This window comes from Lissotriton vulgaris, chromosome 2_1 (assembly GCF_964263255.1).
Source record: "Lissotriton vulgaris chromosome 2_1, aLisVul1.2, whole genome shotgun sequence".
NCBI classification, from domain to species: domain Eukaryota; kingdom Metazoa; phylum Chordata; class Amphibia; order Caudata; family Salamandridae; genus Lissotriton; species Lissotriton vulgaris.
The window spans coordinates 149,519,295-149,545,022 of NC_141687.1; the positions used below are offsets into that span (position 1 = coordinate 149,519,295).

The following is a 25,728-nucleotide window of genomic DNA, read 5'->3' on the forward strand; positions in this document are numbered from 1 at the left end:
GTGTGGTGGATAGACCCAAGGAATTAGCTGTAGCCCTGGAGTCCTTAAAACGCTCCAGCACACTATCTGCCTTATCGCCAAACAGGCGAGTGCCATCAAAGGGCATGTCCATATGAGAACTTTGAACATCCCCTGAAAATCGAGTGGACCGCAACCAGGCATGGCGACGGAGGGCCACTGTTGTTGAAATCGTCCTACCCAGCGAGTCCGCGGTGTCTAGTTCACACCGGATGGTGAACTTTGCTGCATCTTTCCCCTTTGCAACATCTTGGGTAAGCACTGTGCGAACCTCCTCCGGATACTGAGGCAGCATCTGCGCAACTGTGTCCCACACAGCGTGGGAGTAGAGGCCCAAGAGGCATGCAGTGTTCACCAACTGCAGCCCTAAGCTGGCAGATGAAAACTGTTTCTTGGCGAACTGTTCCAGCTTCCTGGACTCCTTATCCGGCAGAGCAGTAGGGAATGCGCTTTAGGAAGTGGAGGTTTGGATGACCAGGCTCTCAGGGGTAGCGTGGGTTGTCAAAAAAGTAGGGTCACCCGGGCCGGGCGATGACGCTGGGTTATTTTTTATCCACGGAAACCCCAGTGGCTGGTCTAGAACAGGTGCCCATCAGTATGAACCGCCTCGTTGAAGGGTAGGAGGGGCTCCATAGCGCTAGCTGCTGGCTAAAGCACTTCAGTGAGGAGATTAGTTTTGAGGGTCACCGTAGGCAGGTCAAGGTAAAGAGACTCAGCTGCTCTACGGAGCACCCTCCTCCATAGCCACAGGAGGAGAAAGAAAACCAGGGTCAGAGGAGAGGTCAAGGCAACCCGCATCCTTCAATTCGTCCACCCATTCCTGTTCCGACCTGCACTGCGACGACTACTTAGGCTCAACCCATGCCCGCTGACCAGTCGTCCCCTTCCTCCACAGCCCATGGAACAAGCTGCAGCGGTTGGGGAGAGACAGGGGAATATAAAGGGTTGAACGTCGCAGGGAACAGCGCCGGTCCAGCTTTGCGTCCCAATTAGGGTCCCAACCACGGGCAAAATTGTCCGGGAACCCGTGCAAAGGCGGTGGTGGAACGAACGGAACCCATTGCTGCACCGGGAACGAAGCCACGGGCGGCGCCTGGGCCGGAGCCGCCGGCGGAGGACCTTGTAGCGCCCGGGCCGGAGCCGCCGGCGGAGGACCTTGCGGCGTCAGAACCAGAGCTGTCGGCAGTGCCGAAAACGGAGCATGCAGCAAGGAAGGGTCCTCAGCTGGGACCGCGGGCCGAAGGAGCACCGGCGGGAGCCCGAGGTCTGAAAAAGGCAGACCATGGCAGCAAGAAAATCTTGCACGTGGGCAGGAGTCACCGACGGACCCAGATAAGGGGAGTAGACCGCGGGACTCGCAGGCTCCAAAGGAGCAGCGGAGTGGTACCCCTGGCCCCCTCGTCAGAGCACGGAGACCGACGGGGGGACGTACAAGAGCGTAAACGCTTCTTCAACTTCTTCTTATGACGTCTCCTACCCAATTCCGATGTTTGAAGACTTCGACCCCAAGGAGCGATGATGATGGCTCCGCGGACGGTCCCTCGATCGACACCTGGACCTCGAACGGTGCGGTGGCGACTACCGGGCCTCCAGCAACCTATGGAACCACTCCTGTAAGGCCTTCGGAGCCATGGCCAGACAGTCGGAAACTGACCGGGAGTAAATTGATACTTGTATAGCGCACTACTCACCCGCAAGGGTCTCAAGGCGCTTGTACGAATACTGCTGTGGAACCCATCCTGGCTTTCCCTGTGAGGCGTCCACTCCTGGGCACCCCCAAGGTGGAGGCCAGGAATCCTTAGCGTTGTGGGGGCCGTTGTGGAGATTAAGCAAGCTATTGCCCAGAGTTGCAGAGTGGGACTCCATGATTGGAATAGGCACAGAGGCGAGAATTATCAGGTCCTTGGAATTTTTGAGCCCAAGACCCGCTGAGGGGGGGAATTGAACCCTAGTCCCGGGCTAGACCTCTGCATCAGGGTCTGCCATTCTAACCATTGAGCCACACTTCTCTCATGGTCACGCTCTAGACAGTAGAGATAGACGCCATAGGGGTCAGCCACCGACATCGTACGGCGACACGCCACGCAGGATTTAAACCCAGGCATCCCTACATGGCACCAGGAGTCAAAGACTCATAAAATAGAAGACAAAAAGTCTCAAAAGTTTAGTCAAAAAGTGACTAGGGTATGTTCTTTAACCAGATCTGCGCTTGCTGGCGCAGAAAAAGAAAGAACTGACGTCAGCGCGTACGGGTGACGCCCAAGTAGTCTCCATGACTTCATCTTGGCGCCTAGGATGCCAGTGACGGACGCAGCCGCACGACGCCACCTTCTGACTGGATCCGGAAATTTTTGCGTAGCAGTACCCTTGCGCGTCGGTAGGCGTCGTCTGCGGCTCCGCGTCCATCGTGGGCGCCGTGATGACGTCGTCGGAGTGCTTAGACGCCGCCTCCGCGTGCTGACGTCAGTTCTTATACACAGCTTTTCCGCGCCAGAAACGCAGAGCTATGCTAAAAACCAACACTGGTGCCATTGGAAACTAGGGCCCTGAAAGGGAATGACCTTAACCCTAGATATCGGTTCGCAGAACGGGGAGGATGGGTGGGTCGGTAAGGAATCTATCACTAACTAATGTCTCTTACAGATATATCGTTACACAAGTAGTAACTTGTGCATCTGAAAGAGACACGTTAGTGATAGATTCCTTACCTTAGAATAGATACCCCAGCAATACCAACCCCGGTGGAGGGTCTGCGAACCAATAATCACACCAGAAAGTCCTGGAGGACGGAACGGCCAAAGAAGCCATCCCTCCGGACTTGGCTGTCGAGGCAGTAGTGTCTTGCGAACGTGTGCAGCGAGGCCCACGTAGCTGCCTGACATATGTCCTGCAAGGGGACTCCGTGGCCCAGGGCAGTAGTGGTCGCCGTGGCCCGAGTGGAATGGGCCCTCAGCCCAGCAGGAGGTTCCTTTTTAGCCAAGGAGTAGCATGCTTGGATGCACAGCACAATCTACCGAGAGATGGTCCGTTTGTGCACCGCCCGTCCCTTCTTAGCTCCCACGTAACCAACAAAGCGTTGGTCATCCACCCGAAACTGGCGTCTGCGATCCAAATAGAATGAAAGCGCACGTTTTGGGTCCAGACGGTGGAGCCGCTCTTCCTCCTTTGAGGGATGCGGAGGCGGAAAGAAGGTGGGCAAGGTGATAGACTGCCCGATGTGGAAGGCTGTGACTACCTTGGGCAGGAAAGAGGGTTTTGTCCGCAACACAACCGTGTCCGGATGGACAGAAAGGAAAGAAGGTTTAGAGGATAGAGCCTGGAGCTCACTCACTCTCCTGGCAGAGGTGATGGCAACCAGGAAAGCAGTCTTCAGAGTAAGAAGGCGGATAGGACAGTTGTGAAGTGGCTCAAAGGGAGCGCACATCAGGAAAGTAAGAACCAGGTTCAAGTCCCACTGAGGCATCACGAAGGGAACAGATGGAAACGTGTGTGTGTGATGCCTTTCAGGAATCGATTTACAATAGGGGACTTGAACAAAGATGGTTGATCAGGCAGCCTCAGGAAGGCTGAAATGGCAGAAAGATAGCCCTTGATAGAGCCCAAAGCAGAGCCCTGCTGGGCCAGAGAAAGAAGGAAGAGAAGAACCTCAGAGAGAGGGGCAGAGAGAGGATCCACAGCCTTTGCTGTGCACCATGCCACAAATCTGTTCCACCTGCAGGCGTATACCGACTTTGTGGAGGGACGCCTGGCTGCCAGAATGATGTTACAGACTTCAGGATGCTAGTCATATGGCCTCAACTGTCGCCGTTCAATCTCCTAGCATGGAGGTGGAGACTGGACAGGTTCGGGTGGAGGACCGTCCTCTGCTGCGACAGAAGGTCCTCCTGAAGTGGCACACGAACCGGGAGATCGACTGACATACTGAGTAGCTCAGGATACCAGTACCTTCGTGCCCAGTCCGGAGCCACAAGCATGTAGATTAAATTGGATGAATTGCAGGTGGCATTCACTCTCAATTTCACAGGGTGACCCTTCATTGGGTGATTGATGGTGTTCCCTGTAATGCAGTTATTACAATTGCTGCAATTGTAACATGGACGTAGACCTCTGTATGTTGTAGATTCAATCTACATGCTCAAGTGCCCTTGTGGCAAATCTTATATTGGACACACAGAAAGGAAGATTAGAACTCGTTTACTTGAGCATAAAAGTAACATCAGAACCGGAAATTTGAAATCAACTGTGGCCGCACATTTTCTGGAACAGAAACACTCCATAGCTCAACTGAAATTTGTCATACTTGAACAGATCATTCCCACTCACAACAATAAGCAGACATTACTCAAAAGAGAGAACTTTTGGATTCGCTACATGGCATCGATGCAGCCACACGGTCTTAATGATCGAATGGAATTTTTGTGTTATTTGTGATGTATTACGTTTGATGTATCATGTGTTGTTTTAATGTGCCTGATTCTGATTTATAACATTCACTGATGTTCATATGTTCACAGACTCAATATACCACCCTTGTAATATGGCCGCCACGTCTTTTGGTTTAGATCCAGTTCACTCGCGTCACACAGTCCGTTTTTTCTTTCCACACTAACTCACACATCGGTAAAAACACCGTCGAGTGTGAACACCTTCGGGGTTCCAGACTTCAACACCGAAGCACGCTTCTAACCAGAGCACTGTAAGTACTCGTCGCACGAGACAGCGTTAGTTTGCACTTATGAGTTGAATATTTCAAAGATTGCCGTTTTTAACGTGCACTGTTCCGTTACAGAAACAGCGCTACATTTCAAAACTACGGATTGTGAGTAGTCCGCGCATGTGAATGCACCCGTGATTTTGGCTACCTTTCTTTAACAGATTTCACGATACACTGCTAGGTGTCTTGGTTACTGGGTTGTTTCAGCACGCATGCTCGCGATTCATCCTTTTGATTGTTTGGTTTTTCCGGTCACTCGGGATTAAACTTTTGAACACCCAGACACACGTATTGTTTTGCAATTGTCATTTGAACACTCGGGCACGATTTGATTAATTCGACAGCACTGACACATGAACAGGGATGTTTGATAACGTACGTACAGCAAAAACACACACAGTGACACACTGTTATGTTCCTTTTTTTCGTAGAGTTATCCCCTGAGGAAGGGCTTCGTTATTAGCCCGAAATGCATTGGGGAAGGAGTGACATTGGACTATGTTAATTTTGAATATGCTACTGGAAACCTATACTTAAAGAAAAAATTCAATGAAAAATAAAATATTTTTTGGAACCCCACAATGAGGAAGGATTAATTTTGATGAAAACTTAGAAAGACTGTTCATGTCATAAGCAAAAAGCTGTGCAACAGGGTGTCCCCTTCCAATGGGAGGAGCTGTGTATTAGTTTTGAGGTCACGCTGGTTGGTACAGACAGCGCCAGACCCTGTGTGCACGCCGCAAAAGTCAATTGTGGAATACAAGGAGTAAACAATCGCTGTGCAAGCCCTCTACTTATAGTGTTATCATACCTTTTTCTGTCCAAGGACTTTGCACGCCATCAGGTTTAAAAATGAATTATGAGAATATCACCAGCATGACGGATTTAAAAGCTGACACCTTCGCCTTCACGGCCGGAGATGCCGATAAAATTTATAGCATGATCCAAGAGGAGGTCATAGGAGCTGCTAGCACCCGCAGCCCGGAAAGCAATCTAAAACAACTACTCTACCTGTTAAAAAAGGAATGCAACCAGAAATTACATGCATCCACGTTGGTGCGGTACCATCGCGCCCAGCGGATCCCGAGGGGCCTTCGGGTTCCCTTAAAACCCCTTTTGTGTAAAAATAATGCGAAGTTTGTAGAGAGATGGTTCGCTATCCTCAACAAATGTTCGCTGGATTTAATACTCTTGATAGTGGAGGAATTGTCTAAATCGTTAGAAGAATTAACCAAAGACATACAAACCATCAGGGCGGAATTGGACGAAGCCATGGATCCCACAGAATTGGCAACATTGCTGGAAGACGTCAACACCCAACTAGAGAAACACACACGTGAGACCCAAGAACGAAAACTACGTAAATACAAAAGGGACACCATTGATTATAAGCTCGGCGAGGTGTACACTTGGGCAGAAGTGTACGCCCGCCGACGCCCTAATCGAGCTTATAATCCCTATTCGGAGAATGAGACCTCCTCCTCAGATGGGGACAATAGAACAACGAGAACAAAGAAGACTACAACTGAGGCAACACCAACTGAGGCAATACCCACTGAACAACCAGGCACTTCAACATCCACGGTTCATTTTTTAGAGGAGGGCCAAATTCAAAACACAGATCCAGGAGGGGAAAAACCCGCAGAGGTGGCAAAAGAACAGTCAAAAGCCAAGAAACCTTATCGTCGGAGATGAATGCTAATAATAATTTGGTGATAAACATTTCTTCTACACAGTTGTCACAGGAGGAACTACGAGTATTACAAAAAGGTCAAACTTTTGTACCCACGACTAAAACCAACACGTTAGAGCTTGAGGTAAGCACGTTTAAACTGGTCAGAAACATCAGACTTCGACACTATTTCGAAAACATAGTTACCATCACAGACAAAGAAGATGATATGTTAAGAGGACTTCGACCACGTAGTACATTTATGGCTCCAGTCAGTCACAAAATCATCGATGTCTTTGAAAGTATGGTAAAGAAAGATCTGTCGAGATTGCCTTTTCAAACTAAAGCAAAACGTGAAAATATGACCACTGCAGAAACACACTTCGAAAAATTGCCAATAATCCTGATATAGTATGTCAGACAGCAGATAAAGGTGGCGCGCTAGTCATCATGGATGCTAAATTCTATCAGGACGAAGTACTAGCTCACACGAGTGATAGTAATACTTATGCACCTTTGAGGGCTGATCCAACCAAAGAGTTCTTGATGACATTACTGGATATCATCACCAAAGCATTTGAGAAGGGTACCATCAATGATCGAACATGACGATACTTAACACCAGAGAATCCGAAACCTCCAACGCTATACATGTTGCCGAAGATGCACAAACATCCTACTAGACCGCCATTTAGACCAATAGTGTCCACCAAGGGATCTATACATGAACACATTGGCAAATTTTTGGATAGATACTTGCAACCTTTTGTAGTAAACACCAGGTCTCATATCAGGGACACAACTGATTTTCTAGTGAAATTGGAAGAAGTGATCAACATGTCTCAAGATGAAGACTTACTCATGTGTACAGTGGACGTATGTTCGCTCTACACATCAATACCTCATGAAATGGGTATAACCGCAATTGAACAGGAATTGGCTAATTCTGATCTGGATTCAGACATGAAAACACTGATTATGGAACTTATGATTTTTACACTTTTTCATAGTTATTTTACAGTGTTTGATCAATGGTTTCACCAACTAAATGGGACTGCCATGGGGAATTGTGCCGCGCCGTCCTACGCGAACATTGTGATGAAAGTATTTGAAGAAGCACATATCCTCAAACATGACACTTGGTTAAGACATGGCAAAATCTTTTTGAGATTCATTGACGATATTTTTATTCTTTGGAGAGGTACAGAGTGTGAATTGACTGAATTCCTAAATACATGGAATGGCATCAATCAGCGATTGCAATTCACTTGGAATATGGACAGAAAATGTATACACTTTCTGGACGTGGAGATACAATGTGACAACAGAAAGTGGAACACAACAATATTTCGAAAGCCCACTGACAGGAATTCACTACTGCATCACCAGAGTTTCCACAGACCTGGGTTGAAACGGAATTTACCCTTATCACAACTGATGCGAGTGAAAAGAATAGTATCTGCAGAAAACATATGTCAACAAGAAATCACCAACATGGTGGAAAGATTTAAATCGCGGGGGTACCCACAACAAACTCTTGACTTAGCAGTCAACCGAGTAGGAGACATGAAAAGACAGGAATTATTACAACCCATAGTCAAAGCAGCAAACACCAGGATGGTAGTGGTCTCTAAATACAGTATCCTAAGTAACTGTTACAAGAATATCATACGTAAACATTGGGCGCTACTGAACTTCGAACCAGACTTTAGGGGCATATTCGATCAACCTCCTATGTTTGCATATACCAGGGGACGCAATCTGAAGGAAATTCTGAAAAAATCCACCAACCAAAGTGAATCTACAACATACAGAGGTCTACGTCCATGTTACAATTGCAGCAATTGTAATAACTGCATTACAGGGAACACCATCAATCACCCAATGAAGGGTCACCCTGTGAAATTGAGAGTGAATGCCACCTGCAATTCATCCAATTTAATCTACATGCTCAAGTGCCCTTGTGGCAAATCTTATATTGGACACACAGAAAGGAAGATTAGAACTCGTTTACTTGAGCATAAAAGTAACATCAGAACCGGAAATTTGAAATCAACTGTGGCCGCACATTTTCTGGAACAGAAACACTCCATAGCTCAACTGAAATTTGTCATACTTGAACAGATCATTCCCACTCACAACAATAAGCAGACATTACTCAAAAGAGAGAACTTTTGGATTCGCTACATGGCATCGATGCAGCCACACGGTCTTAATGATCGAATGGAATTTTTGTGTTATTTGTGATGTATTACGTTTGATGTATCATGTGTTGTTTTAATGTGCCTGATTCTGATTTATAACATTCACTGATGTTCATATGTTCACAGACTCAATATACCACCCTTGTAATATGGCCGCCACGTCTTTTGGTTTAGATCCAGTTCACTCGCGTCACACAGTCCGTTTTTTCTTTCCACACTAACTCACACATCGGTAAAAACACCGTCGAGTGTGAACACCTTCGGGGTTCCCGACTTCAACACCGAAGCACGCTTCTAACCAGAGCACTGTAAGTACTCGTCGCACGAGACAGCGTTAGTTTGCACTTATGAGTTGAATATTTCAAAGATTGCCGTTTTTAACGTGCACTGTTCCGTTACAGAAACAGCGCTACATTTCAAAACTACGGATTGTGAGTAGTCCGCGCATGTGAATGCACCCGTGATTTTGGCTACCTTTTCTTTAACAGATTTCACGATACACTGCTAGGTGTCTTGGTTACTGGGTTGTTTCAGCACGCATGCTCGCAATTCCCGGTCACTCGGGATTAAACTTTTGAACACCCAGACACACGTATTGTTTTGCAATTGTCATTTGAACACTCGGGCACGATTTGATTAATTCGACAGCACTGACACATGAACAGGGATGTTTGATAACGTACGTACAGCAAAAACACACACAGTGACACACTGTTATGTTCCTTTTTTTCGTAGAGTTATCCCCTGAGGAAGGGCTTCGTTATTAGCCCGAAATGCATTGGGGAAGGAGTGACATTGGACTATGTTAATTTTGAATATGCTACTGGAAACCTATACTTAAAGAAAAAATTCAATGAAAAATAAAATATTTTTTGGAACCCCACAATGAGGAAGGATTAATTTTGATGAAAACTTAGAAAGACTGTTCATGTCATAAGCAAAAAGCTGTGCAACAGGGTGTCCCCTTCCAATGGGAGGAGCTGTGTATTATATCCCTGTAATGGACAGAATTGTTGGGGAAGCTGTCTAGAAATACTGAAAGAGCAGGCTGTGACCCAACTCCCTTTAAAGTGCTCTAGGGCAGAATCTGCTTTCTCACGAAAGAGGCAAGTCATCAAATGGCATATCACTAAAGAATACCAGGACATTACTGGAGAAGGTCACAGACCTCATACAGGCATAGCACTGAAGCACCACAATAGTGCCGATAGCCCGACCCAAGCAATCTGTTGTGCCCAGGGCACAGCAGGTAACACATTTAGCTGCATCCCATCCATCCTGAGTAGTTTGGGCGACAGGTGCCCGCAAATTCTATGGGACTTCCCGTAAGAGCTGCTTGGCTATGTCCCATAAAGCATGGGTGTAGCAGATCAGAAGGCAACTGGAATTCACTCAGGGTAAGGCAAGGTTGGCTGAAATGAAAGATGCACTTCCCAAACATTTCCATCTATATTGACTCATGGTCATGTGGGATCGTAGGAAAGGCACTTGAACCACCAACTTTCTAGTATAGGATGCCGCATGAGAAAGTCAGGGTCTCTGGGTGCTAGTCTGTGGAGTTTCCGTAAGAGCCTCATTGAAGAGCACGAGAGGTTGGGTAGTGGCCTGGCCAGGATGAAGGACCTCTGTGAAGACGTTAGTTTTATCTGCCCCATGGTGGGGAGCTGCAGGTCAAGGAACTTTGCATCTCGTCTGATCACAAATGCCTTAAGGAGAGACCATTTCTGAGTCTGAAGAGATGCCCAACCAACTACCATTCTGCAATTCTTCATATCAATTGCCCTCATTATATTGTGGGAATTATTTCTCCTCATCATCATAGTGCTGGTTATCATTGGAATTCAATCCGAAAATCCAGCTTGTGTGCACGGCTGCGTGGTAAATGTAGCGTATCAGAATCTAACATACTGAGATCCGGTAGGTTTGGGATGAGGCAGAGGCTGAGATGAGTTCAGCGAGGAGTTGGAATCCACTATTAGGTGCACCTTCTTCTCCGGCATTGGTGTTGATGTCGAAGGGGCCCACGCAGGGACTGGCGCCGTGACTAAAGTCGAAACTGTAGCTAGTATAGAACCTGAAGCTGGTTCGAGAGGCACAGATGATGCCAAGAGCAAACCTGTCCTTGGAATTTCAACTAGAGACCCCTGCAGATGCTTGGCACCGAATGACGTTCCAGAGTGAGCTGGCTAACATACTGGAAATACACAGTGTGGCCTCCTTGAAGTCTTCAACTTACTATGATGGTGCTGCATTAGGACCAGGCTCGGAATCGGCTCTCCAAGTGCAAGGTGAAGTAGCACCTTGATGCTCTTGCATATTTTCTAGAGGATGAGAAGGGGCCAATTCCTGCTTGAATATCTTATGTGTCTTCTTGGACTTCCCCGAAGAATTTGCCTGTAATGAGGAATAACTTTGAGAGCAGAACCTTCCTTTCGACTTTGACCAATCAGGGGGTGGAGTCTTGCAGTGTTTAGCTACAGAGAGCTTTGTGATCCTATTTGTAATTGAGGTTCATCTAGGAGCAGACATACCTGATGGCGCTCTGTCACAGACATCTGTTTGTGACAGTCCCTACAAGGCTTAAACCCTGTAATTTTTAGAGAAGACATTTCCCTTGCAGACAAGTAAAATTTTGAAACGTAAGAAAATCTCATAATATACTAAGCAGTTGTGCTTCAAACCCATGGTGAAAGGTGCAGAAAAAAGGAACTGACATCAGAGTGGATGGGTGGTGCTTATTTTTTTGGGCTAATCAATTTTTATTGTTTTAAAGATGAGTGGTACTTATATGCGCCTCCATTGGCACTTCTGAACCAGAATAACGTAGATTTGGAGCTACACGACACCACAGATCGGCACATGTTAGTACTGCATCTGCATTTTCTTGATTCAGCTTGATGCCTGGGGAATATTCATAATGTGAGGAATATGCAGTTAGAAGTATCACTCATCAATGTATTTGCAGACCCCTAGTGGTAAGCTCTAAATTTAAAAGTTATGCCTCACTTACTGAATGGAGTAATAGTATTGCTACCTCAGGGTGTTACCTAGCGATTTAGCTCCACACTCTGAATGAGTGTGTCTGTGTCTTCTTCAGCATGGTTTCATAGTCAAGTCATGTCTCTCAAAATTACGATCTTTTGCCAAAGAATGAAGAATGAGTAACCTTTGGAAACACTTTTGAATATGGATGCTCTATCCGTCTGCAGCTGCATCTTCTAAAAATGGTTTCAAGCATCAGAGGGGATCCGAAATACGTTTCAGCAATTCGCCCATACAACACTAGGTAGTGCCAATGCATCCCAGATTCCGTCCACAAGTACAAACTGATAAACCCGTTAAATAAAGATACCCTCTGGGATTGCCAAAAAACAGTACATTTTTAGAAGAGGGTGAGAAGCAATCTGTGGAAAGACAGTTTCCCCTCACAAAAAGTGCCACTCAATATGGGTAGCTGTACTTCAAATGAACACTTTTTCCAGCACATTTATCAGATTTCTAGAGAATTGTGTATAACAAGAGGAGCATTTGAGGAAGATGAGAAGATACATGTACAGACCAAGAAATGTTGCAGCACTGTTTGCTCAAAAAGACCCTCTATCCTCACATCTAATTCAAGGCAGATGTGCGTTATAAGATGAATTTATGAAGTAGGAAAACAAATGTATGAGATATGATTCACACTTTAAAGTGCAGACATAGCTCCTGCAGCGTGGGGTTTGTTTGGACATATATGCAAGGATCGTTTTTGTTTCAAGCACAGTTTTAGAAACTATGGCAACCATGGTCTTTATTGAACTACTAAGTCACTTAAGGAAATAATTACTACTGTGGGTGAACTGCTGAAAAGTATCCTGTAGGATACCTGGGTTAATTCTAAACAATGGTCTGCAGAATGAGTATCCAATAGAAAGGCTTCTTTATTTGCAACTCTAAGTGATATGTATTTTGAGATTATGTTGAATTTATGATCATACACAGGTCCTCAATCTGGACATATCGCAACTACTGGGATATAAAATATATGGGTGGAAAACCATTAGGTACTCAGCTATTTCCCTCCAGTGGCCATTTTACCTTGCCATTCCAAGTTCTTGAAGTATCAATGAGGGACAAAATGTGGATTTGGTTTTCCCTCATTCAGAGCTGTAAAACTCTAAATTTTGACATTTTTACACAAGGTTTGCAAGTATTCTCAGGAAAAATGTCCAGTCAAAACTGCTGGTCCAAGTGTTATTTACTTGGAGCTCAGCACCCAAAACCTATTGTGCACAAGTCAGAATGAGGCTAACAGTGAGAAACTGGCATTGTATATGGTGCTCACTTGTACGTATAGCACGCTGCACTTATCCAGGCAATCCTTATGGTGATTTTAGTTGTCTTAGACAACCTTAGAAAGCTCCACTATTTTGGTATATGGTTTGGTCTCCCCCTGAAGACCACTGTGTATTGTGCCACCTACGTACTCTATTGACAACGTATTGTGTGTATCATGTTTATATCTCCGGGTAGGAGATAATACATTGTGTTAGTGAGTGCTAATAATAAATACATATTTTTAAACTACACTGTGTGTTTTTTTCACTTAATCTATAACATAAGATTAAGCACTGGTAAAATAAGCTGCTTTACACTCCTTCTGGACTTAGCTGGAAGGCTGCTCTCCACAGCTACCACTTAGAGTGCTTCCTAAGGTTGCCTAAGACCACTAAAATCAACATAAGGGTTGCCTTTATTAGTCAGGGTGCTACACTTACATAAGTGAACACCTTATACTAAGCCAGCTTCTCACAATAGAGATGGCAGATTATCATTCATGTTGGATTTGTTTATGCTTTCATCCCTTACCACAAGAGAAACCTGCTTTGATGACGAACTGGACTCGACATTTGAAGATGATGGGGAGGATGATGATGTAGAAGATTCAGAGTTGCCTTCAGAGACCCTCTTCCTCTTCAACCTAGGAACATCGTCGTCGTGCTCTCTTGCTGTTTTAAGAATAACCAGGAATAAGATTCCATGAATTTATAACTATTCAGTATAGTTTACATTTTTTCCGTTCTTAATAATAGTGCAAATAAATCTGCAGTTTCAGCTAGAATATTAAAATATATACTAGCAAAGGTACATAATTATACAGTCATATTTTTTAACTTTAATTTGCTTTTCTTCTAACTGAAGTAGCTCTTTTCCTTTAGAAGTAATGCGGTTTGAAAAGAGACTAATACAGGTACTAAATATCTTCAATTTTTTTTAATTCACTTCTGTTTATTTAATAACAATGTCACCGAGTGCAACAAATAAGTAGGTCACAAAGACGTCACAAAAACATCAAACTTCCTACTTTAACAGAAAAGAAAAGTGGAACTGTTTATCCTAAATCAACATTTAAGATGGATTCTAGGCAGTTATTAAAAACTGAGCAGATATTCAAGCAGCAAAATAAAATCTCATTAGAGAAAGATGTTTCTAGCCATGCTGCAATAAGCTCAGCTTCCTACATCTTTCCTCCTGACCTGCATTCCTACACGCATGAAAACCTGTGGGCAAAAAAGGTAAATGGGCAGACCAGAGTATCCATTGGTTAGACAATGGGCATCTTTTAAAGGTGGGAGACAATAGAACTTCCATCAAAAAATTGCAAATTAATGTACCAAATGCCTGACGCACCCTCAAACTCATTCAGAGGTCAGGAATTTTGGGTGGTGTTCTGACGGCAGATCTGCCATTGACTCCCCCCACCCTTTTTAATGGATATCTTTGTTAGTAACTTGTTGCTAGTACATAAGTGGTTCTGACTTCATGACTAATGACCATTGTTTCCTAGAGAGCACTGCCAGCTACACGACAGTGGTCCAAGACAGGAAAAAAAAGTTTACGTAGCGCTCTGGGCAAAAGCTTCCTGCAAATCAGACACTAGTTTAATTTTTTAATGCAGAGAGGGCCTCGTCTTGAGAGTCTGTCTTCGGAAAAATTAAGAAGTGCTGATAGATTTGCCTTGCCACCCAGGTCATTATATTTCCTGAAAGGGCTCATGCCCTGGAGGCGGCAGCTGTGTGACCTAGAGAACACCACTAGTACAGTAGCAAACTGTAAATGTGATAGGCTAGCTGCAGCTCTGAAACTTTAGCAATTATCTGAAATCTTTGTAAAATACTGCCATGGTTTTCGAGATAGGCTTTGAGCTGTGTAGTGCTGTACGATAAAAAGTTATATGGCGACATAAAAAACAAGTTACTAACCTTTGGTAATGCCTTATCTGGTAGAGACTCTATCTAGCCACAGATTCATTACTTTAGAATTATACTCAGGCGTCAGACTGGATATGGAATTTATTGTGAGCAGTACTCCTGTGCACCAGTTGTTGGTGTTGTTTGGCTTCGCATGGCGTCATTGGTAGTGACGTATGCGGTATCTATATAGGCGCTACTCCAGCACACTAAAGTCAGTTTTGTTTTCACGACTTTCAGAACCAGGAATGAGGACCAACAAAGAACACTTACCACTGGTTTGGAAAGCTGGAGTACTGAAAAGGGAAAAACTATTTTCCTAGAAATCCGTTGGCAGACGAGCAAGGATGGGTGGATCTTAAGGAAATGTGGCTAGATAAGACTCTCTACCAGATAAGGCGTTACCAAAGGAAAATAACTTGTTTATCTGATACAGATTTCTAGCCATAGATTTCCCTACCTTAGAACTGTTACCTAAGTAATACCTCCCCGGAGTTGGGTCTTCAAAACCGTTTCACACAAAAAAGTCCTGCAGGACCGAACGGTCAAAGTACACATCCCGAAGAACCTGACTGTCCAGGCAGTAGTGCTTGCTGAACGTGTGCAGAGAAGCCCACGTTGCACCCTGGCCAGGATGGGAACTCAACATGCTAATGCAGTGGTCGCAGCCTTAGCTCTGCTGGAATGATCAAGAAACCCTCAGGGGGTTGCTTCTTGGCTAGTGCATAGCAGATTTTAATACAAAGTACAATCCTTCAGGAGATAGTCTGTTTCTGAACAGCGTACCCCTTCTTTGCTCTGACATACCCCAAGAAGATTTGGGGGTCCACCTGGAACTCTTTTGTGTGGTCAAAGTAGAACGACAACGCTCGTTTTGGGTTCAGTCACTGGTGTTACTCCTCTTCCTACACAGTGGAGTGTAAAATACAAGCAGGTTGATGGATTGGCCAACATGAAAGGGAGTGACCACCTTTAGAAGAAAGGAAGCTCTGGTACAAAGGACCAGATTGTCTGGGAAGATGTTCAGATAGGGAGGCTTAGACGACAAAGCCTGGAGCTCACTGATTGTCCATATAGATGTTATGGCCACTAGGAAGGCCGTCTTGATGGTAAGGTGGATGTGCCCCAGGGCTCTACACTGAACCCCATCCTCTTCAATCTGTACATGACACCCCTCACACCTCTGGCTGAGAACCACAGCGCAAAAATTGTATCGTACACCGACGATACGCAGTTGCTCTTTACTAGCGGCAAAGACATGGACTTCAAGGGTAACATGAATAATAGCTGTCTAGCAGAAGTATTCTCCTGGCTCCAGCACAATCAGCTTGAAAGCAATGTATTTTCTTCGGGCACCGCCCAAGTAACCTCTGGTGCAGTTATTGGCCCGCTGACATTCCCCCCCCCACATCTCCCGTAAAGACAGTGAAAAATCTAGGGGTGAAGCTCAATGAAAATCTCTCCATACAGGCATTTCGGCCTGCTTAAAATGCTGAAGCAGTTCCTTCCCGTTTTATCCATCACCCACAGAAAAACAGTGGTCCAGGCATTGATAATCTCCAGGTTAGATTAAGTGAATATACTCTATCTGGGGCTGCCTGAGTATCTACTGACTACACTGCAGGTGACTCAGAACGCCGCAGCTAGAGCCATATTCATGCTGGGTCCCAGAGCCCGCATGGCTTCACAGCTGGTCTCTTCATTGGCTCCCTGTCCGCAAAAGGATTTATTTTAAAGCCATGGTCCAGGCTTTTAAGGCTCTACATGGTTTAGGCGCTGGGTTCATTACAAAAAGAGTCCAATTCTACCATCCACACCGTGCACTCAGGTCAGCAGCACTGCAACTGGCTTGGTCCCCCAGATACTTTCGGGTACGTATCAGGGGTCGCTCTTTCCAGGTGCAAGCAGCTAAGTTGTGGAACAATCTACCAGTCGATCTAAGGTTAACTCAGGATCTCCTGGCGTTCAGGAAATCTCTAAAAACTTGCCTGTTTCAGCTGTAAACCCCAGAGATTGGCTTCCCCTCCGGGCTGAATCTTCATCCTGCTTCAGCGCCGGGACACTCAATTAAGTAGCTGTGCGCTCTACAAATAAACTTTTAACATAACATAAGATAACAAGGAGCCTGAGAGGACAGTTGTGCAGTGGTTCAAAAGGAGTGCATATTAGAAAGGTGAGCACTAGATTATGGTCCAACTGAGGAATGATGAAGATGTGAACATGTGTTGAAGACCTTTCAAAAAACCTATTTCCAACAGGGGATTTGTACAAGAATAGCTGATCTGGCAACCGCAGAAAGGCTGAGATGGCAGAAAGATAGTTATTTTTGGTGCATGAAGCAGAGCTCTCCTGGGCAAGAGAAAGAGAAACAGAAGGACCTGAGAAAGGGGAGCAGAAAGAGGGTCAACCTGTTTTTCCGAAACAAAACTACAAACTTGCCCCGACTGCAGGCGTATACTGTCTTGATAGAGGGATGCCTGGCTGCCAAGATAACATTGCAGCCTTTGGGTGGGAGTTTGAAAGATGTCAACTGTCGCCGCTAAATCTCCATGTAAGAAGGCGAAGCGTTGACAGTTTTGGGTGGAGAACTCTCCCCTGCTACTGTAACAGCAGTAGCAGCCTGAGCGGAGGACTGATAGCCATACTCAACAGCTCCGATACCGAATTCCCTGAGCCCAGTCTGGAGCCACAATGATGACCTGGGCCCTGTCATTCCTGATCTTCTTAAAAACTCTGAGCAGGAGTGGAATGGCCAGAAAGGCGTACAGGAGGCCTGAGCTCCACTCAAGATGCCTTAGAAACTCCAGTGTGTAAAACGTTTGACATTGCGCGTACTCTGCAGTTGCGAACAGATCTAACCAAGGCTCCCCCACTGCTGAAAGAGACCTTGCACCACCTCCGGAATGGAGATTCTATTCTTGATCCACTAGCCATCTTTGGCTGATTTCGTCTGCCCTGGCATTCAGAGAGCCCGCCAGTTGTTGAACCACCAAGGGAATTTTCCAGCCATGTCCAGAGGCATCTTGACAAAGGGTCCACGACCCCACTCCCTGTTTGTTGCAGTACCACATGACAGTAGTGTTGTGTGTGTACACATGCACTAATCGTCCCTGGATGGAGGGTAAAAAGGCTTTCAATGAGGAGACAAATCTAAAAAAACTGTTTGACAAAGGTTGAAGAAAAGCTAGTCAAAAAATGACTGGGAGTAGCTCTCTCCAGATCTACACTGGTGCTGAAAGAAAATAAATGGCGTCATCAGCGGGCTGTGATGGCGCCTATATAGGCTCAGTATACATCACTTCAGGGGAAGACTGTGTCACATGGAGCTAAATGACGCCTCCTAACATCACGCAGAGGTATCGCTTACAAAAAATATCATGATTCAGTCTGACGCCTGGAGATAATTCTAAGGCAAGAAGTCTCTACAGATACATATTGTAATGGCACTATAATAAAAATAAAATCACTTTTTTGTTTTTTAGCATAAACCACCCTAATGGGCCTCAAAGCATAGTACAGCAACAACGTTTTTAGGTCTCGCTGCGAAAAGCACGCAAAAGCGCGCTCTCGCTGAGAGAACTATAGCTGTTGGCTCAGCCGACAACGAGGGGAGACAAGAGCTGGCCACGCGCGCAGCATTGTCTATGGCAGAGGCGGATTCAGACGCGCGCCTTCGGATTGGGTCGCGCACGTGAGCTTCTGCCGCATGGCTGAAGGAATCGGATCGCGACGCACGCCTCGTGCCACAGACACACACACGCGAACACGTCCCTGTTCGAGCCGCATTGCCACGACATTTAAAGCGCCACGATCCGGCAAGCTTGTACCCTGCAAAGTACAGCCCTCACTCTTCAGCCCCCGAAGCCGCACCGCATGTGAGGATTTCAAGTACGGCTCCGCCGCTTCAGGGCACAAAGGTACGCCACGTACGCCTGAAGCGTACCCCAGCGCACTGTGTCCCCACCTCCCAGGGCCACGCCGCAGAAGGTAAGCCGCCTGGTACGAGTCGTACTGGGCCGCTCCGTGCCGCACTGGCGCCCCGGGGATCCGGCCTGCAATAAGAACATACGGCTTGTTGAAACTTGTTGCGGTCCTGTGAGTGTGTACGATGTGCGACGGCCATTGGAGAATGATACATCCCGCTGCGCGGGATTGCTTCCCTCTGGGACGGTTCAGAAGAGGTGAGGTTTGTACTGTGTGACATCTGCCTGGCAGTAAGGGCACTCTGAGATCGGGGCGCACATCTACTGCTGGGGTGGTACAGGAAGGAATCGGAGTGCTTGCAGTTTAAGGCGCACATCTACTGTAGGGGTAAGTACAGGAGAGAATCGGGGTGCAGGGAAGGCTCTGCAGGCTGTGCAGGGTTCGCGGAGCACCGCTTCTGTGGGGATAACACACATGGAAAAGGGGGTGAATGTGGACTCGCGCAGCCTGTACAGCGCTTCGGGGTTCACATCTCCTGTGGGATTACTCGGTGTTTGGGTGCTGGGTAGCTCAGGCAGCCTATATAGGGGTTGAGGTGCAAGGCTCCTGTAGGGACGGTACATTTAGAGATCTGGTGCCTGGAGGTTCAGCAGCCTGCATTGAGTTTCAGGCGAACAGCTCCTGTAGGGAAGGAACACGCGGGGACCGGGGTGCGCAGCTCTAGCGCATGATAAGGGTGCCTAATGGCGCACGCAGCCTCTACAGGGCTTCGTAGCACACAACGCGTATTGGGATAGCACACAAGGAGTTCGGGCTCCCTGCAGCTAACACTGCCTCTACAGGGCTTCAAAGCGCACACACACCACCTATAGGGCTGGCACACTAGGAGATCAGGGTATGTGCGCAGACTGCACAGGAGGTGGTGGCACACATGCAAGGATCGGGGTATGCATGTCCTACCTTGGGAAGAAGCGGGGTGTCCAAGACCAGGGAGCAGTCCCCGCTCGTGCCATCAGCAGCAGCCCAGTCTGACTATAAACACCGTCGCAGCTCCTGCGTGGACCCCTAGCACCTGTCCCTGCCTGGCAGCCTGCCCATAGGGGGTGGGTGTGGACAGGACGGAGGAGAGGGGAACAATAGGAGGGCCGATCCGAGAGCCCCCATTCCTCAGATATTACATTCACACCCTGCACCCTAACACCATCAGCAGGGTGTAGAGGGCCTTGGTGACAGGGTATTGACTCAAGCAATGACCTATGCTCAGTCCCATGTTCCTAGAACCAGTTGAAGGTTGGGTTTTTATTTGTGCTTTTTTATCGAATGTGAATATCTTCACATTCTTGGTGGGAATGGTACTTAAATACGTTTACTTTCTCATTCTGGCATTCAAGAACTAAGAGTGCCTATTGAAATCTATTCTGAATGCAAGTAAAGAGTATACTTCACCCAATACTTCACCCAATGCAATAGGTCTGGCATTTGCTAGAGTTTGAGCTATTGGCATTGTAAATGATAATGCCATTTATTTATATGTTCGTTTTCAAAACAGATAAAAAAGGCATTGTCATTAACAATGCCAATAGCTTAAACTTTCGCGAATGCGAGACCTATTGCATTGCAAATGCTTGTTTAAATCAGTTATTAAATACATAAATATTAACTACTGGTATTATGACCCACTGGCTTGATATACTACTGCAGACTTCCCTACTGCGTCACCACTGTGTGCTAGGGGAGGGGATGTGGCAGGGCAGCCAGTTTCAATGAGGCATTTCTTTTTATTGCTCCGGAGTTTAAGGCTCGAACAACTTTATTCCACCCGTATTACCCTTAAGTGAAGGTTCAGTAGTGTTGGTAAAATATGTCTCTCTTTATAAGAAGGGGCCTCCTACTCTTCTAATGTTTTAGTTAATTGAGTGCTTTCACGTGATTTAAATTGATTGGTATTCCAAAGTTTCAACACTAGTTATTAACGAAAACATGAAGTTATCCTAGTCTTCTATTTAACAATATTATATAGAATCATAACCAATTGTGATTGCGATGGCGTGAGCTTTCTCTATCATTAAAGGTACTATGAAAAAGGCCCCAAAGCTTTATTAATTACAACATTCTTGCTTAAGCGTTCACAGCTTACGATGATGAGTATCTTGTATACCACTGTACAGCCAACACTTTTCACCCGGGGGTTACACTTTTCACCGGGGACAACCCCCACCGCCAACGTGGTCGGTGGGCCTGGGCTTTTTCAAGGCTCAATGAAATTATGACTCCTTTGACCTATATGTATGATGTTCACGGACATGAGTTGTATTCACCTGTAGCCTCTGCTGTTCTCTAGTACTGTTCAGTTAGTCTGTCTCTAAGTCGAATCACTATTGGTTGTGATTATGTTTTTTTGTTACTGAATACATTTGCATTTGAGGTACTCAGTCCGGAGTTTAAATTTGCTTAACAAATTAAAATTGACATTTTTGGTCCTTTGCGCATTTCTATGACAGTGTTGATTGATGGGCATACCATGGAACAGGTGCCCGCAAATCACATGGAGGAAAACAGGAAATTTCCGCAGCCTTTGAGCCAACCCAGCTGGTATTTCAGAATAAACCCTGTGCTCTTTGTGGCCTTGAGTAAAACCAAAGTACACCAGATAATTCGGTTTCTGTCATAATCAAGACAGGGACCATTTTTACACTAATGAGGGAATCCCTCTTTCAATAAGGGAATTCATGCTTACTTGTTGAACGTTTGGAAGAAGATTCCTAATCACCAAGCACATCCGTAGGATACAAGAGCCATGACACTGTGGACACATACAAGGGACAGCCTGTGTGCTTTGAGTCCACTGGGTCCAAATCCCTGCCTTTATGCGGAAGCATTGGAGGAATGGGTAGTCTAAAGTCTAAGACTGCACTCTCTCTTGCAAGAGACATCCTATTCTCTCCACAAAAGGCAGTGAAGCATGTATCATACAATCACAGAGAAGCAAACAGGGTGTGCTGTGTGCAGGAGGACAGATGCACTGTGAAGGGCGCTGCTGACCAACATTCCAAGTATGAATTTATGTACTCATGTGACATACTGCAGACACCCAGTTTAAAAGCACTGAAGTTCTGTATTGGGGGTTTTAGTGGGTAGTGGAGAGCAAGAGAAAGATGTAATTGGGAGACCAGGGTTACTGAATTAAAAGCAATAGTTTATAGATTAGAGGAGAAGACTGCTGGCCTGACGCTTAAAACGAATACTAGGCAACTTAGTGCAGCCGAGCTTCAGTGAGAGAGGATACAACAGAATGGATGGTGGAAACCAACAGTGATGTTCTAGACTCAATGTGTTTATCCTGTGATTAAGTCTACCTTTTGGCTCCATGCAGAAAATGAGAATGAATGCACCCTAGCATAGCTGGACTGGAATCTCGTTCCAGACCATTGGACAATAACAGGAGAATGGGTTTCCTGATTCGCAGTACTTCATTGACAATCTTAAGTTTGGTCGCTAGGTCCAATGGGGTGCCAGAGGTGACTTCTTCACAGGCAGTGAAATGGGTCCTAAATGTGATATAAGTGGGCAGCAAGCAACAAGGCAGTCCTTCTCAGATGGCACAGTTTAGTGGGACACCTCACTTCTTGAGTGCACCAAGTGCAGCCACTATTGTCTACAGCCAGGCACACGTTATAAAATATTAGCCCATGGGTATAATTTCTCCCTTTAAATGTACTACTTCTATAGGCTACTGTATACCATGAACTTGAGCAAATATTGTATCAATATAGCAAACAACAGCACTTCAGCAGGCATTCCAGCATGCAATCTGATGCCTATCAAATCTACACTTCACTCCACCACATTACTGATTTCGGAGAAAAATACATTCAACCACATCTTTACAATTCTGAGCCATCAACACTGGTTTCCATTAAAGGCTCGGATACAATATAAAATGTCTCACCATCAAAACACCTGACTCAGATAGTCCTAGCTAGCTAGCTGATCTTCTGAAACTTTTAGGAGGCATGAATGAGAGTATAGGATCAAGTTCACTCTTTAACTATAAATACCGAAATTCAGAACAACCCAAGCCCTTAGGCAATCAGTCTTTGTGCAGGAGCGACAATCTAGAACATCCTGCTTATCCAATTAAGAACATTGTCATTACAAAAACAGCTACAAACTTATATTTTCAAGTTGCATTTAAGAGAAGGAGGGTCAAGTCAAGTCAAAATATATGTTTATTGTGACCATAGTCTTTAAACAATGCAACGAGAATAGCACAGAATGGAGTATGACTTATTGTTTTTAAAACTTTGTCCATTTAAAAAGTTTGTACACACCATTATCAAAAGTACAAAAAATCAGTAAAATTTACAGTTATCTTAAAACTTATTTTGTCTAATAAAACCTATTCACATTCTTATTACTCCGAACAATTTCATTCTGCTAAAAACCATACAGTACTACATGTTATTCTTTGGCTCTCAGCGCACTCAAGGACACCTTTAAGAATTTCCCGAGGGCAATTGCAATATCGATGTAGGGGATTTCTGTTAAGAGACTGGCTGCCTGTGATCTTGTTTTTACATCATATTTTATAAAGACTGGACGCAGCAAAAGTTTCCTATGTTCTAGGAGTGTCAAACAGTCTAACAAGATATGCAACAGGTCTCCCTTAGTTCTCAAATTACACCTGCAGTGACCTTCCTGATCTAACATTTTTAAATTAAGGTCTCTGTTTATTAGCCATGGATTGATCCCAATTCGAATTCTCAGGATCTCTTGCCTGTATCCACGATTGGGTAATCTGTCAAGATAGGGGAACCAATTATCAAGGGACCACGCATTGAGCATATGTACCACTGATTTTTTCTTTATTAAATAGCCTCTATCAAGCATTTTCGAGACTTCTTTCCCTCTTTGCTTCAAATCACCTTTAGTACTAGTGATTTGATATGAGCTCAGGTCCAAGTCGAACTCAAGTGTAATACAGATTCCCTTCAATTTATCCCTACTGGACTTCGCCCATTTTAGCTCGCTTTTCTGAATTTCTTTGCGACACCAGTATGACACTTTTTTTGTTTCAGGGTCTTCTAATCTCTTCCAGAATCTGATCACAGCCATCTGGGTTAATATCGCCCAGGACTTTGTACCTATTTCTGTTCTGATGGCTTGTATCATAGCAGATTGAGGAAGTGATAAGAGCCTTTTTATGCAATTTCCCTCTATCACGTCCCAGGATCCCTTACCGCTCAAATAAAGGATCTCTGCGCCATATAAAACTTGGGGGGGGATCATTGCCTCAAAGGCTCTAAGCATTGGACGATGTGACATCTCACCATATTCCCCATTGAACCTTTTAAGTCCGCATATGGAGGAGAGTGCCTTTGCTTTTTGCGTTTCCAAATGGGTGTTCCAATTTAGTGTCCTATCGAACCAAATACCCAAGTATCGGTACTCATTTACTGTCTCTAATTTAAGGTCACCTATGTACCAACTGAATCTGCTTAACTTTTTCCCGAAACATAGGGTTTTAGTTTTATCCAAGTTGATAGTCAAGAATTTATCAGCACAGTAAGTATTAAAGGCATTAAGCTTCCTTTGGAGGCCTCTCTCGGTCTGATCTACTATCACCAGATCATCCGCATACAATAGGCACGGGATCTTGTTTCCATCCATTTTTGGACTGGCACTGCCCTCCACCTCCAAATAGGCCGGGAGATCTGACAAGAAGATAGAGAAAAGCTGGGGGGCCAGCACGCAGCCTTGTCTTAACCCATTAGATATGGGTATTTTAGGAGTTAGGGAGCCCCCCGTACCTTTAATTACTTGCCCCCAGTTTTCCCTCTGTAGTTCTTTTATTATAGTCAGGAGATCTTTCGGGATATTTAGCCTCTTTAATGTCTCCCATAGGCAGGCCCGATCTACAGAATCAAAGGCTGCTTTGAAGTCGACGAAACAGCAGCATAGCTTGCCATTCTGTTCCGTCGACTTCCTCGCCATCGCCCATAGAGCAAACCCGTGGTCTATTGTCGAGTGGCCTGCTCTAAATCCACCCTGTTCTGTGGGGATTATTTGGCACTCATCTACCCATGTATTCAGTTGTTTCAATACAATTTTAGAAAACACTTTCTCTCCAATATCTAGGAGGTTAATCAGCCGGTAATTTCTTGGCTCCTCTTTGCTCCCTTTCTTGTGTATCGGCCTAATTATGGCCCCCTTCCAGGTTGGAGGCATTACTCCATCTTTTAGCACTACCTGGAACATATTGGCAAGGAATCTTGCCCACCATGAAACCTCGGTCTTCAGGATTATTGCAGGCAGATTGTCTGGGCCTGCTGCCCGGGTTAGCTTAAGTTCTTTTATTGTGAGCTCAACTTGTTCTTCATTAAATTTGACAAGGCGGTCTTCAGAAATATCTTCCATGTTTTAATCTCCATCTCCTGTCTGGGAGTCCTTGCCCCGTACAATTCCCTTATGTACGTATCCCATGCTGCCTCACTCACCACACAGTTTAATTCACCCTCTGGTGTTCCGGCTGCTGCCTTTACTAGTTGCCAGAATTGCCTTAGATTTTTATTCTCTATGGCTCCCAATAGTTCTAACCAGCATTTTTCTTTATGTAACCTTTTTATAGAGAGTACCATTTGCTTGAATTCTTTTTTCAATTTTACCAGGTGATCGTGTCTCTCTTGTGTAAAGTTCTTTTTTTGTTTCCTCTGTGCTGCTCTTATCTCCCTTTTCTTGTTTTGGCATACTACAGAGAATCCTTTGCCATAATTTATTTGTTTTACCCTTTTGGGATCTTCCCTTTTTAATTTTATCTTTAGGCATTGAACCAGTTCTTCTAGTTTTACAATAAACCATTCCAGTTTTTTATTCTCAAAATTGACAGGTGCCATTTTTATTTGCGTGGCCTTCAATTTTTCCAAATATTCCTCAGTTAGACGTGTCGTCACTCGTTTGGGGTACTCA

At 45.2% G+C, this 25,728-nt stretch overlaps 1 protein-coding gene across 1 annotated transcript in view; it reads right to left on the reverse strand.

Annotated features, from left to right (window-relative positions):
- GTF2IRD1 (GTF2I repeat domain containing 1) overlaps positions 1 to 25,728 on the reverse strand; it is a 993,687-nt gene that overhangs the window by 25,021 nt on the left and 942,938 nt on the right. The window contains exon 27 of the mRNA XM_086954598.1: positions 13,457 to 13,596. Within this exon, the coding sequence (XP_086810724.1) occupies positions 13,457 to 13,596 (140 nt within the window). The remainder of the gene's footprint in view (positions 1 to 13,456; positions 13,597 to 25,728) is intronic.